The following is a 14,038-nucleotide window of genomic DNA, read 5'->3' as shown; positions in this document are numbered from 1 at the left end:
CATCAATACTATAGAGCAAGCATAGTCCTACATGGTGACAATGCAACCCAAACTGAGCCTCAAATCCATTTTTTCCCCACTAGTCCCACTAATATGGATACCCAGGTTCAATTTCCAGTGATGGCAGATGGGCCAATAGAATATTCAATTTTGGCATCACTCCTCTGTTGTCTGGAGCAGTTTCCATTCAGGTTAGCATGGCGCAAGACAGACTTGGCTAGAAACTCCAGCATTAAAAACAAATAAAGAAAAACGAACTCTTTTTAGGCACCAGGCTGCAGATTATTTTTATGTTGTGGCTAGAGATGTTTCCCATTCTTTGTCAGGGCATCCCATTTAATGTTCTGGACAGACATGCCCTCTGGCTTACGTCTTGGATGCAGGGGATTTACGGAGTTAGTAAAATGGGACTGATAACCCTGCCCTTTAAGGGTCATAGGCTATTTGGAGAGCATGTTGATGCAGCATTTAGGGTTATACGCAAGAAGACTTCAGTTCTGTATGACACCAATAAGGATAAACCTCAATCCCTTCAAAAGAGAAGTTTAAGGAGGACTCAGGGAAGATAAACCTAGCTAGTCTACCTGGTACACAGCTAGCGACTGAGACAGGGCACAGCAACACCCTAGACAGGCCAAAGAGAGTTTTTGCAAAACCACTCCCAGGTGATTTCTTTGGGAGCAGAAGCAGTCCATGCCTCTAAAATGGCCATGTCCTAGACATGACAGATTCTGTCCTCACCAAGGTAACCTCTTCTAAAATAACTCAGAAATAAGGGGTGGCATTTCTAGACACTGTACACTACTTAGACATCCATTCGTCTGAAGCACAAAGGAGCTTTATTATCTGTATTTTCTCATCTCCATCACCTCCACAGGACAGGACGAAGACCCAGGCTGGACTTAAAGCGATTAAACAATTTTACAGAGTACAAACATTTCTAAATGGATACTTTAAGAATAATTATTTAACCCAGTGACCAAGGAGACTGTTTAGCCTCTGTGTATTTGCAAGATGCACATTTAAATATATCAGCTGCGTTAGGGGCCAGATTCTGATACCCACTGACTCTCACAACACCACGAGCAGACCCACTGAAGTAAGGATAGTCTATTGTGCTACCCAGTATGAGAAAGGGTCTGATAACATTTCTTTGGGTTAGGCTAAGTTAATCTTCTTTGCTTTATGGGGGATATGAATCCTTTGCTTGTAAAATTCTATCCAGACATGTATTACAGCACTGACAAATCAAAGAAACTTCTTCGTAATATAAAAATCCAAAGTTTGGCCTATGACATTCAGAGCCCAGTCCACCACGCCCTCCAAACACAACGTTGTTTATCCTGAAGTCAATAGGAGTTTCATGCATACAAATCTTGCATGATCAGACACTACGCCAATCCTATAGAGGAATTCTTACTAGCAGGATCTCTATAGTCCAAGATTATTTCTCCTGCATGCATTGTAACTGTATTATGTGTGTGAAATTGCAGATGGAGAGAGAGGCAAAATTCCCAAGAAATAAATATGCTCCATGTTACTGCAATATGCATACACGTAGGAGAGGGCACAATTTGGCTCATTGTACCCTCAATCTAAGAACTTCCTTTATGACAGATAACGCCACAATACCAAAGCCATGTATGTGAATCAAAGGCACACATCTAAAACAGTTTGGCTACTGAGACACCAGTAATTATTAGAAAGGGAACCAAAGACAGTGAGTAATTCTGCTTTGAGTTATATCTGTGCATTGGAAGAATCTGGCTCAGTGCTCTGAACGATGGTAATTCCCTGACCAGAAGAGGAGTCGTCGAGTGATCCATTTATTTTCAACCGGGATATTTCAGAAAATTAACACTCCCACTTGCTGCAAAGACAGTTTAACTTCTGCATTTGACAGTTTAACTGAGAAGAGGAGTAAAACTGTAATATTCCCTTACGCCAGGTGTTTATCAAAAATAATATGGGCAGTATTCTTCTGCCGCTGCATATTAATAACCCACTGCCTGCAGCAGGGGTAAAGCGCACCTGACAGTCTCAAACGCAGGCGGCTTCTGCCATCTGGAGCACTCACCCTTTGCCCTTCTTTAAAGGCAACATTTATATTCCTGGTTTTTTGATTTACAAATGACAAGCCCAGCCTCCCTTTAGAAGAGTGCCATTTACTTTACTTTTTATTCAAATCATTGACTAAAAAATAGACATTTTGCATTTATTAGGTCTAAATAAGCTACTATAGGAAAATGCTGTTACAATCCTGAAGCAGGACCCGCTTATTACATCCCTTAGGTGTTACAGGGAGCCGACAGCAACAGAGAAAATACAGAGCTCAGAAAGTTAATTCCATCATACTGTAAGGTTCACCTTCACCTTTCAAGAAAGCAAATACAGTGCAAGTGTAAATGCAAGAAATATTTTGTGCAAACATTCAAAAAAAGTTCAATTTGGCTTTTGTTTAAAAATACAGCTACTACTATGATAGATTTAGAAGGATGGTATTTCAGACAGACAACCAGAAGTGTACTGGGACTGTCTCAGTCACTGAAAGCGGTAATTTGTTAAGATGAATGTAATAGCATGGTGACACTTTTCACTAGTAAAACACAGAGGACCAAATCGTCAGCTGCTGTAAGCTGGGACAGCTTTATTCAAGTGAATGGAGCTAGGCTGGCTTTTACCAGCTGAGAATCTGGGTCAGAATCAGAAAATCCTGACACTTTTCTTTCTAAGCCAAAAAAAGAGACAGGTTACTCCACAGAAGCAATAGCAAAGCAATTCTGGTAACTCAGTGCTCTTTAGGTTCTTTGCACACCAGTCAAGAGTGGGTGGCTGTTTATCAGAGCAATTGGGCCCTGACCTGCCAAGTGCTTAACTTTAAGCAGGTACCTGAGTCCTTTGCTGGATCAGGGTTTTAAATGATGTTATGATGGCTGGTATACCCAGAAGTCAAAGGTAAGGCTACGTTTTAGTCACGGGTGCTTTTAGTAAAAAAGTCACAGACAGGTCACGGGCAGTAAACAATCATTCACGGCCCATGATCTGTCCGTGACTTTTACTATATCCCCGTGGCTAAAACTTGGGGGGGCAGCTCAAGGGGTGATGTGGGAGGCACGGCCTGGGGGAGGGCAAGGTGCTCAGGATGGGGTGCAACCAGGCGGGGTGCCTTGGGTGCTCGGGGAGGAAAGTAGCGGCCTGGGGTGGGAGGGAACCAGAGGGGAGGATTGGCGGGGCTGGGACAGGCTCCCTACCCGGCTCCTGAGCTCCACGTGCTGCTGCCTCCGCTCAGCCCCAAGACCTGGTTCTGCAGCTCCCATTGGCTAGGAACCATGACCAATGGGTGCTGTGGAGGTGGTGCCTGCAGGCAGAGGCAGCACCTGGAGCTAGGAGCTGAGGGAGGGCAGCCCTCCCCACTCCAGGTAAGCACCCAAACTCCTGCTGCTGGCGGGTGGGGGGGGGGGAAGAGGGGTGAGACTGCCCCAGCAGCAGTCAGGCAGCTCCTGGGCCAGGCACAGCAGCTGCTGCAGAAGTCATGGAGGTCACTTGACCTCCGTGACAAACACGGAGCCTTAATCATAGGTAGTGTTTGATGATGTGAACCGGTAAGTATTACAGGGCAAAACCAAAGGGTTATGTTATGCCAATGACTTTTATCAAGAACTCCCCAATAATATCAATGGTGTACCATGGCTCAAAAGTATCCACTCCCAGTATGCTCTGCAGAGGTCTATCAAGCTCTTGTTCCCATCTACTGCTCTGATAGTGTGACTGATACTGGCAAACTTTCCACACTGGTATCTTGGAGACTGAAATTGGGAATGTTCTACAATACTGCATACTACCACAATACATGAAATGAAAACATCCAGCACCGCATTTAAAGACAGCTTTCAACAATACAGATACATTACAACAAAAAACTTCATATTGGTCAGTGCTTCCTCAAAGATAGATTATGGAACAAAGAATAAAACATCAAAGTAAGTTAGTGTCACAAGTTAGAAGTGAAAAATGTGGCCATTTCCTTATATTTCCTGCTAGAACTCCCACCCAAAGATACATTGATTATTTCTGTTTTTATGACTGAAAGAATCATTATATAGATAGAAAAAATTAAACTAGACCACTCACAAAATTATTTGTCTAAATATAATGTAATTCTGAATAACTATAAAGGTTAGAATTTAATTTTGGTATTTCACTTATTTTTTTAACAATGTTCATATCACAGACAAATCACAGACAAATTTTAACTTATACAGCAGCTTAAGTTTAACGCCAAAAAAGAATTATAAACTCATCACAAGAGAGCTAGCTATTTTTAAATCTGTAGGAATATCATAAGGAACCATGATAAATACAATGCTTTGTTATATCAATTCTTAATGAATAGCTACCCTGCATAAAAAACACACTCCTTTAAGATAAATCTATTTTTCTAACTTTTTGGTTAAAATTTTATCATGCGTCTAAAGCTGCTAAAGAAATGTTTACACTTTAACATCTCCTGTTCGTATCTCCCATTGACAAAAAGTTAAAAAATGATACTATCTCCATTCCAACATTCTTAGCTCTGCTAAAATCCTGGTAGGTTTATGGGTGGGCAAATGCTGATTGGGCCCATTTTGTGCTGGGCAATTTGCTGGTTATGGGGCTTTCATTAAGAGAGCCACAGGACCCCTAGCATCAGGCCTTACTAGTTCAATCAACAACTGGGCCTTTATCCTTAATGCATGCCAGGCTAAAATATTAACGTATTAGAGATGTGCTTTGATTTTAATACTCACTGAGCTAAATTCATGGCTGACATAAGCAGGCATGACTCCACTGAAGTTAATGATGTCATGCCCACTTATGTCAGCAGCCAATCTGGCCCCGTCTGTCACAGGTACCTGCCAAATACCTGCCTTATTAGCATATAGGAGGTCATTCTCAGAACAGTAGTGATGGTACCATTTACGCAGCTGCTATTCTTGATCTGTAAACATCATGCATATAAGCAGTGCCTGGTGCTGTTGAACTACAGCTACAAGTCTCTGCCAAGCAAGTCAATCTCATCCAGCAGGAAGTCCATGTCCTCACGGCTCACCTGGGGACTGATCACTACCTGGCGAAAGAAGTTGACTTTGCCACGATGGGGTTGGTACCCTATCATCATGCTGCCTTTCTTCATCATTCTCTCTTTAATTACAGGAGCAACCTACAGTGGGGAAAGAGAACAGGTGTTTAAAGTTGTAATCTTGAATCATATTTAGCACCAGGACAGGGGTTCTCAGCCTGGAAGTCGTGACCACCTTGCCTTGCCACTAAATGGGAGGGAGGTCCCCAGTATGGAAAATGTGGTCCAGTTAGGAACAGACTGAGGACCACTGAGTTAGGACAAGATCTTGCCACCCTCTACTTACATGAATTGGCCCACTGATTTCAATGGTACAACCCACATAAGAGTTCTTTGCATGGGTAAGGAAGATCAGGATTGGGCCTGTGCATCTCTCTAGCTACATATGAACGGCCATATTGGGTCAGACCAAAGGTCTATCTAGCCCAGTATCCTCTGGCGCAGACTAATACACCATGTAGACAAGTCCCTAGAAACAGACGTTATCAAAGATAGCTCTGCCATATAATATGTGCAAAACCACCATCCTCCGAACCTGGGTTTTTATCTGTGTGACAAAAACCACAAGGACTCGCTGACCTTGATTGCTGTATAGTATGAGCTACATTATGCTCATCTCAGGCTCTGGCTACACTACGAGCTAGTGCTGTGATTCCCGTGCTTGTGTACACATAACTCATGCTAGCTCTCATTCAGCTAGTGCAGGTATAAACAACAGTGGAGCAGTTAAATAACCGCCGTAGCAGTGGAGCAGCAGTGGCTGCTTCTTGGCTGAGCCATACAGAATATAAACCCACCCTGGAAACCGACGGGTACGTATTTGGCATGGCTCAGCTGTGCCTCCATTGCAGCTCCTAGTGCCACAGGCACTGACTCCATGGGTGCTCTGGGGCTGGAGCACCCATGGAGGAAAATTAGTGGGTGCTCTGTACCCACCAGCAGCCAAGCTCCCCTCACCCCCCGCCCCACCTCCTCCTCCTCCTCCCTTGAGCACGCCACGGCCCTGCTCCTTCGCCTACCTCCCAGCACTTCCCGCCCAGCCACCACCAAACAGCTGTTTGGCAGCGCTAGCATGCTCCGGGGGGAGGGGGAGGAGGTGTGCTCAGGGGAGAAGGCAGGGAAGAGGCAGGGCCAGGGCGGGGATTTGGGGACGGAGTTGGGGCAGGGACTTTGGGGAAGGGGTTGGAATGGGGGCAGGATAGGAGTGGAAAGAGGCAGGGCTGGGGGGGGGTCTCATGGAAGGGGTGGAGTGGGGGTGGGGCCAGGGCAGAGGGGGAGTCAAGCACCCACAGGAAAGAGGGGAAGTTGACACCTATGCCTAGTGCTACTACAGCTACACTGCTATTTATTTATACTTGGCTAACTCAATGAGAGCGAGGGTGAGATGTGTGTTCACAAGCAGCAGAATCTCAGCACTAGCTCCTAGTGTAGACATAACCTCATTTAGTCCATACTCAAAAAACTTCCACTGAAGGACTGCTGGATATGGCTGTGCCACATGAGCCATCCTTACTCACTCTCCTCTGCAATTAGTCACACTGCAGGTAGGTATTACCCTGCATAATGGTGGCAGAATCTGCCTCTACGCTTGGGACCAAATTGTGTCTTGACAAGCCATTTCAGTACTGCCACATAGTGAGAACCTTGGGGCAGAATTTGGACCTTTGAACTGTCCTTGCACAATTTTCAAATGTGAGTTGGACAGGGTAGGGTTTGGTAAGCTTGCACACGCAGGTTTAGTTGCTCCAAATATGTCCTCTCGGACACAGAATACGTTTGGCATGATGGAAATTCTCATGCTCCAAGTTGGTTTGAACATCCTGGTCCCTTTTACCATTACATCAAGTTAGTAACAGTTCAACTCTTTCACTCTTACTACTACTTTATACTGCACTCAGAATGAGTAATTACTTGTACCCCAGTAGTGTTCAAAAGCCCCAATCAAGATAAGAGCTACAGTGTGCTGGTTGCCACACAAATACAGAAGACAGACAACTGCTGGTGTACTACACAAGTGGTCCCAAGGGACACACTCATAGAACAAAGGTGTAAAAGTGGCAGACCTGCATCTTTATTATTAGAATTTCTCAGGCTCTCCTTTAAGATTCAAATGCCCTGGGCAATTTTAGTATTTACTGATGTTCTATCCGTTATTATTTCTTTTGTGTCCTGAAATGGATTCCCTTCATCTCAATGAGTGCTGTTACAGAACGCACGCTGGAACTCACCACCCCAAACTTTGCAGTAATAAAGTAACAAATAAAGACTGTGAAAGCAGAAACACTGAGAGCATCAGCATCAGCTCTATTGGGATAAATATACTGTGCTACAGCAATGCTGGTCTCATGGAAATTGGAGGTAGAAAATCTCTTATATTATCTAGTTTATCACGCGGCGAATGAAGGCCTGTCCCCACAATATATTTTTAAGTGTCTCCTTCCCTTTGTTCACTATGAAGCCAAGCACTTTCTACTTATAAAGCACAGCTGTTGGTTTGCCATCAAGAATTCTGAATGAACATGGCTGGGTTGTTGTAACAATTTCACCCAGAATCATTTCCACTTGGGAACAAAGGAGCAGAATATATGCACAAACTCTAAGCAGAAGTCTCAGAACACAGCCATTAAAGGCTGACTTGCATGTAGGGTCTGATTTTCAGAGGTGCCAACCATCCATAACTGTTCGGAGCTGCAGGTGCTCAACAGCCTGGAAATCAGACCCTTAGTTTATAAGACCTCATTCTGTAAGGAATTCAGTGTCTTGAACTTCCACTGAAATCAATGTGAAGTCAATGGGAGCAGAGAGTGCTAAACTACAGGCAGGAGCTGCTCAGCACCTAACAGAATAGACCCCTAGGAAAGCAATTTAGTAAGAGTGAGACTGCTTCACCTTTCCAATTATTTTACTACCGAATTTACTTCAAATTATAAATCAAGTTCTTTATTTTGCACTTCAGAGGAATAGTCTCAGAATGGTAAGTGAAAGGCATCCTTAGCCCTAAATTCTTCAGCTCTCTCAGCAGCTCAACGTGGGCCCTTTGGCAGTGGAACTGTGCAAGTTCTGCTGTGCAAGACAAGGCAGGTGCTAGGAAAAGCTATTAGAAGGAACGCACACCCTCTGCTCTGCATACCCTCCCAGAGCACTGCTGCACAGGGGAATATGGGGGTCTAGGCTGGGGGATAGCTACGGAAGAAGGATCTGCTGACACCTGTATTCTTCTCCTACCTCATAGCAGCTATCCAGTTATTAGGCTGGGTTAGCAGCCACAGAGTAGTCCAGCTCCTCCTCCACAGCCTCCTACTCACCTTCTCCAGCACCCAGCCTTGTTACTCAGGTTGGGGGGATTTTAGCATTAAGGTTTTAGTTGCCTGTATATTAGAGTCCAGACTGTGGCTGACCCTTGCACACATTTGTGAGGAAGCAGGTGCAAGGATCATCCTGCCCTGCACAGCTGGCAAGATAGCTCCCTCTATGCACCCCACGGGGGACAGAGAGCAGTGAGGGAAGGAGGATGGGCCTACAAGGACAGTGCAGTCTGCATACTCCTCATGTGCATCAGGGTGCTCTGGGAATGACTTGTCTCCCCCTGAAGCTCTCCTCTGACATGGGGTAGAGCTGCATGACCCCAATGCAGGGCTGTGCCTTACAAAACACAATCCAGTCCTTAACTGGCATACTTGATGGTATTTAATATTCTTCAGAATGTGAAAACTCCCATCTGAGCTCACGTACAGTGACTTACAAATGAACTCTATTCAGCCCCCAGCATTAAGGCCTAGCCATCAGAAGAGTCGAGCAACTGCAAAATCCTGCAGTCGTCAGTAAGTGATGCAGGTGCTCAGCATCTCTGAGGATTAATCCCTGGGTTTTGACACTAGGATCCTCCAAGAGAAGCTGAAGAAATGTCCATTCAAAGTCATCCACTATTACACCAACTACCAAGGTGTAGTAGGTGTCACTTCAGAGTGACAATGCTATATGAGCAACACCTGAACTCCTAGAACAACTTCTTAGCTCACGGAGGAATGACTCAGGTGTTTGTTTCTGTGCAATGGGAAATCTCAAAAGTAGCTAGGTTGAACACCTGATATTTTAACCACAGCACTCATGCTGGATTGCTAGGCTCCCGCTTAAGTCACTCTGCCTCATACTCTGCAATATGGAAACTTAATGAAGGTTTATTCCAGTGAAAAATAAAACAAAATTAAGATAAAGGGGCTTGGTCAAATGTTCTGTACTAATCATTCCAAATCACATTGACTCATAAATAAGTAGTAAGGAAGTGGCCCCCTATTACCAGACTGTGATTCTGTTATTTTATTGGTTGCAAAATATTTGATACGTTTGGGCTACAGAGAACAGTAACCCGGCTCTCTTGTTCCGATTAGACAGATTCACTAGACTACTGTCCAGAATATCCTCACTGGATTAAGGTTCCCTGGTTGTGGGCAAATATCTGTAAAAAGTGAAATAAATTCTCCTCACAGGTCAGAATTTCCCCAACAGGCATGTAACACCTCTTACATCTATACAAGAGCATAGTAATGGCCAGCCTGGATGAGACTAGTGTTCTTTCTGGTGCAGTATCCTGTCTCAGACAATGACAAGTACCAGACAGCCCCATATTGGACAATTGTAAAATAACCTGCCTATAATGGAAGTTTCTTTCTAACCCCTTGCTTACGCTCTGACACATGAAGATTTATATCCAAAGATAAAGGATACACTTCCTAAAATAACTGTGGATGTTTTCTTTGGAATAGCTAACTGTTTTTAAGCCTAATAAACTCTTGGACAAAATGTGTGTAAAAAAGAATGTTCTTTCATTGATTGTTCCCTAGTTCTTATATAGTAAAGAGGAGTGACTGATTAGTTTCTCTGCACCATTCCTTACTCTGTTATACTTCTATCAACATCCCTTTTATGGGACTCCTCTCTAGCCAACACTATCCAATATTTTCAAATCTATTCTATTCTGTCTCCAATGTCTTTTCCTGCCTCAAATCACTCTCATCACCCATCTCTGAATGCCCTCTATTTCTGCTCATTCAGAACCAAAGGCGCCTCTGAAATCCTAGATCTCACCTTCACATTAAATCCTAGATCTCACCTTTGTAATGACTAGGGCCCTACCAAATTTGTGGCCATGAAAAATGTGTCTCAGACTGAAATCTGGTCTTTTGTGTGCTTTTACCCTCTACTATTCAGATTTCATGGGGGAAACCAGTGTTTCTCAAATTGGGGGTCCCGACCCAAAAGTGGTAATGGGGGGATCACAAGGTTACTGTAGGGGGGTCGCCGTATTGCCACTCTTACTTCTGTGCTGACTTTAGAGCTGGGTGGCCGGAGAGTGGCGGCTGTTGCCCGGGCAACCACTTCTGAAGGCAGCGTCCCACCAGCAGCAGTGCAGAAATAAGGGTTGCAATACCATACCATGCCATCCTTACTTCTGTGCCTCTGCTGGCAGCAGCTGTGCCTTCTGAGCTGGGCTTTCTGCCAGCAGTTGCCTCTCTCCAGCTGCCCAGTTCTGAAGGCAGAAATAAGGTAGCAGTACCGCAACCCCCCCCCCCACACACACATTAACATTGTGACCCCCCATTCCTTTTTGGGTCAGGACCCCTACAATTACAACACCGTGAAATTTGAGATTTAAATATCTGAAATCATGAAATTTATGATTTCTAAAATCCTATGACTGTGAAATTGACCAAAACGGACTGAATTTGTTAGGGTCCTAGTAATGGGTTTGGTTGGGGGTCCTGTGTAAATATTGTGGTTTAATCAAGTATAAGTCAAATGCAATATTGGGTAAAGACACACAAAATAAAAAGATGATGCATTAGACAGCTATGAACATTGCATAAATGAATGGCTAAAACAATTGTTTGAAGCAAGATAAAGATAAGCCAACCTGCCATACCTTATTGGTCAAGAAATTTTTATAATGAATTCATGTTCCTGGTCACAGAAAGTAATGACTGGGAGGAGCGCACACAAATCAGTTTATGGAAGGTGTAGCACCACAACCCACAGATCAAAATGCACAGAGAACATCAGTGGCAGAGCAGAAATATAGAGGCATCTGTTTCTCACTTTGATTCTCTAGTAGCTCTGAAGAATGTGGAAGTGGTTTACTGTTACTTTGACAAATGTATTTATTTCTCTGTCGTATGGTATGACACAAGGGAAATGCTGGTGCACTCATGTTTTGTAATAATTTATTAGTGGGTTAGGGCTGTGGGCCCAGAACAAATTCTAGACAAAAGAAAAACATGTTTGGGTTTTTACAGAGCGCCTTGGCTACAGGAACAAAGTTGTGATTGGGAGTGCAAACATTTGGTATTTAGATTGTCCTACTTGGGGTGACAGCTGACAAATGGCCGGGGTTTGTTTTTAATTATCACCAAAAAGAAAAAGCTTTCACTTAAAGTCTGCAACCAATTTTGCTGCACAAAGACAAGAAGTTATTAAACAATGGAGAATATGCTTTCTTCGTTTTTAAAATATATTGAAGAAGCCATTGCTTCCATATATTTCTGGTGAGGAATTAGGGTAGTGATTATAAGCAACCAAATAAAGTTGTTTGCTTACTTGTGTACAGTGGTCAATATATCAACAATTGTCAACAGTTAATACTCATTGGTGAATTTGGTTCCATAGTCATCATCTGGATTTAGAATAGGGAAAAAACTGGCAGATGTGATGTGGCAACTGTATGCAAGATCTGTTGGTAAATGTTGTTGTGTTCTAGTAGCATCCAGCGAAACCATGTGATATTGGGGCCCCGTTGTGCGAGGTGATGTATGAACATGTAATAAGAGAGAGTCCCTGATGAGAAATCTTATAGACAAGACAGTCCAATGATAAGGGTAAGGGAAGAGGAAAATACGTTGTTCCCACGTTACTGGTAAGGAACTGAGTCATAGGGAGACAGAGGGTATGTCTACACAGCAAAAAAAAAACCCTGTGGCAGCAAGTCTCAGAGCCCAGGTTAACAGATTTGAACTCGTGCTAAAAAAATAGCCTTGTAGACATTCCAGCTTGAGCAGGAGCCCAGGCTGTGAAACCTGGCAAGGGTCTGAAAGCCCAGGTCCAACCCAAGCGTCTCCATGGCTGCTGTTAGCCCCATAGCACAAGCCCCACACGCCGGATTCAGTTGACTCAGGCTCTGAGACTCACTGCCATGTTTGTTTGTCTGTGTAGACATACCCAGAGTGATACGGAGAATCTGTGGCAGAGCAAGCAATCAAACCTAGTTGTCCTGAGTCTCAGTCCAGTGATTTAATCACAAGACCATCCTTCCTGTCGTGAACCTTCTTTCAACAAAATACTTATGTGTATTTGAGCCCCATTGAAGTCAATGGCACTTATGCATGTACTTAAAGTTAAGCAGGTGCTTAAATGCTTTCCTGAATTATGGCCTCGTTAACTTCCTGAAGATGACTGCTGCTGTCAGTTATATAGTTGAGTTAGTAACTCATTCTGTTGTAAATATCTGTAAATTTTGGTCCAGCCAATTCTAGCAGCAAGCATTTTTTTCATAACCAAAATGGCCAAATACTTAAGGCAAAATCATGACTTTACTCTGAATGAAAATATGTCTCCTTTGTGCCAAAACAGATTTTTGTGGTCAAATGAGACTGTTTCATGTATAAACTTGTCTTCCGTTTTGCAAAATAGCTAAGGCAAGAATGGAAAATGGTTTACATTTTTGTGAAACCGTGAAAATGTGATCTTTCTCTAGTTTTATCAGCGGGGAGAATTTTTTTCTTCCTGCTACATGTCTACTGCCAAATTCTACTGCAGTGTCCCAAACTTTGGAAAGGTTCATCAGAGTTGTATCTGAGCAGCTGAAATCCTTAATACTGTAGTTGATCGGCCAGTATCCTGCTACCTTCCAGAAAGTGACTCTTTTGTGGATCCCTACAAAGTATATGGATTTCACTACAAGTGTTTTTTCCTAGTTAAAGCTAAAATCTTTTTGTAAGCTACCATCTAAATTGTGGATCCGGGGAAAATGTAGATAGCCAGATCCTGCTCCCATTGAAGTAAATGGGGAATTTTGCCACTGATTTCAGAATCTGGAGCAGAATCTGGCCCAGAATCTGGAGCAGAATCTGGGCCAGTGCATTTAGGTTACTACTGACATAAATAGGAATAGCTTTGGAGTGTACCAGAAGCAGCAGATTCACATGGCTATGTTGTAGCCATGGTGGTGTGTAGAATGGCCTTCCATCTTGAATGGTCCCTGACAAGTTGTCTTCCTTTGGCAAGAGTCCGCATAGGAGGATTTAGGCTTCTTAAATCCCTCAAAACTGCATCTTCCAACTTCATCCCGCTCCCTTTTTAACCCCAGTGGAAAGGATCCTTGGTAGAATTGTTACAACAACCCTGTCATGTTCTGCAAATAGAACATCCAGAAGAAGTGCTGGCAGAGCAGCAGTTGTGTTTTGTAAGTAGAAGGTCTGCTGTGTATCGTGATGGGCCATGCCCCCATCCCACTGACAGCAAGCCTAATGAGCGTTCCTGCACTCAGGCAGTGCCAATTAGGTGCACCTGCAGAGCCTGGAAAAGGGGAGCTTAAAAAGGTGAAGCTGGCCATGGAGCAAAGTGGGAAAGTTTGTCCAAGTAGAGAAGTTACTAGGGAAGCCTGATAGCGAGGGGACCCAAGCTCAAGGCAATGATTAGCCTTCCCTTTCCTTCACCACCTTTTGTTTAGGGCAGACAGACACTGCAGCCCTAATAGGGTCTCTGGGCAAGCTGTAAATTGATCATTCAGCAAACTCAGCTTGACCAAGGCAGGAGGGGAGGGGGTTTTGGGTGCCATGGAAAGGGCAGCTTGACCCCGCATCCTTCCTGATAAGAATTGTGTTGCAGTTGTTGATACATGCATTTTAAAAAGAGCAGGAATGTTTATTG

The 14,038-nt window shown here is 43.8% G+C and overlaps 1 protein-coding gene across 2 annotated transcripts in view; it reads right to left on the bottom strand.

Moving 5' to 3' along the window:
* Window positions 1-3,440: 3,440 nt before the first annotated feature.
* The window catches only part of GADL1 (glutamate decarboxylase like 1), a 139,406-nt gene continuing 128,808 nt past the window's right edge, over window positions 3,441-14,038 (bottom strand). For both annotated transcript variants that reach the window (XM_045007085.1, XM_045007084.1), the window contains exon 15: window positions 3,441-5,200. In XM_045007085.1, the coding sequence (XP_044863020.1) occupies window positions 5,027-5,200 (174 nt within the window). In that variant the 3' untranslated portion in view covers window positions 3,441-5,026. The remainder of the gene's footprint in view (window positions 5,201-14,038) is intronic.

The sequence above is a fragment of the Mauremys mutica genome, chromosome 2 (assembly GCF_020497125.1).
Source record: "Mauremys mutica isolate MM-2020 ecotype Southern chromosome 2, ASM2049712v1, whole genome shotgun sequence".
Lineage (NCBI taxonomy): Eukaryota > Metazoa > Chordata > Testudines > Geoemydidae > Mauremys > Mauremys mutica.
The sequence above is the reverse complement of the archived record's forward strand: the minus strand, read 5'-3'. Positions and strand labels throughout refer to the sequence as shown.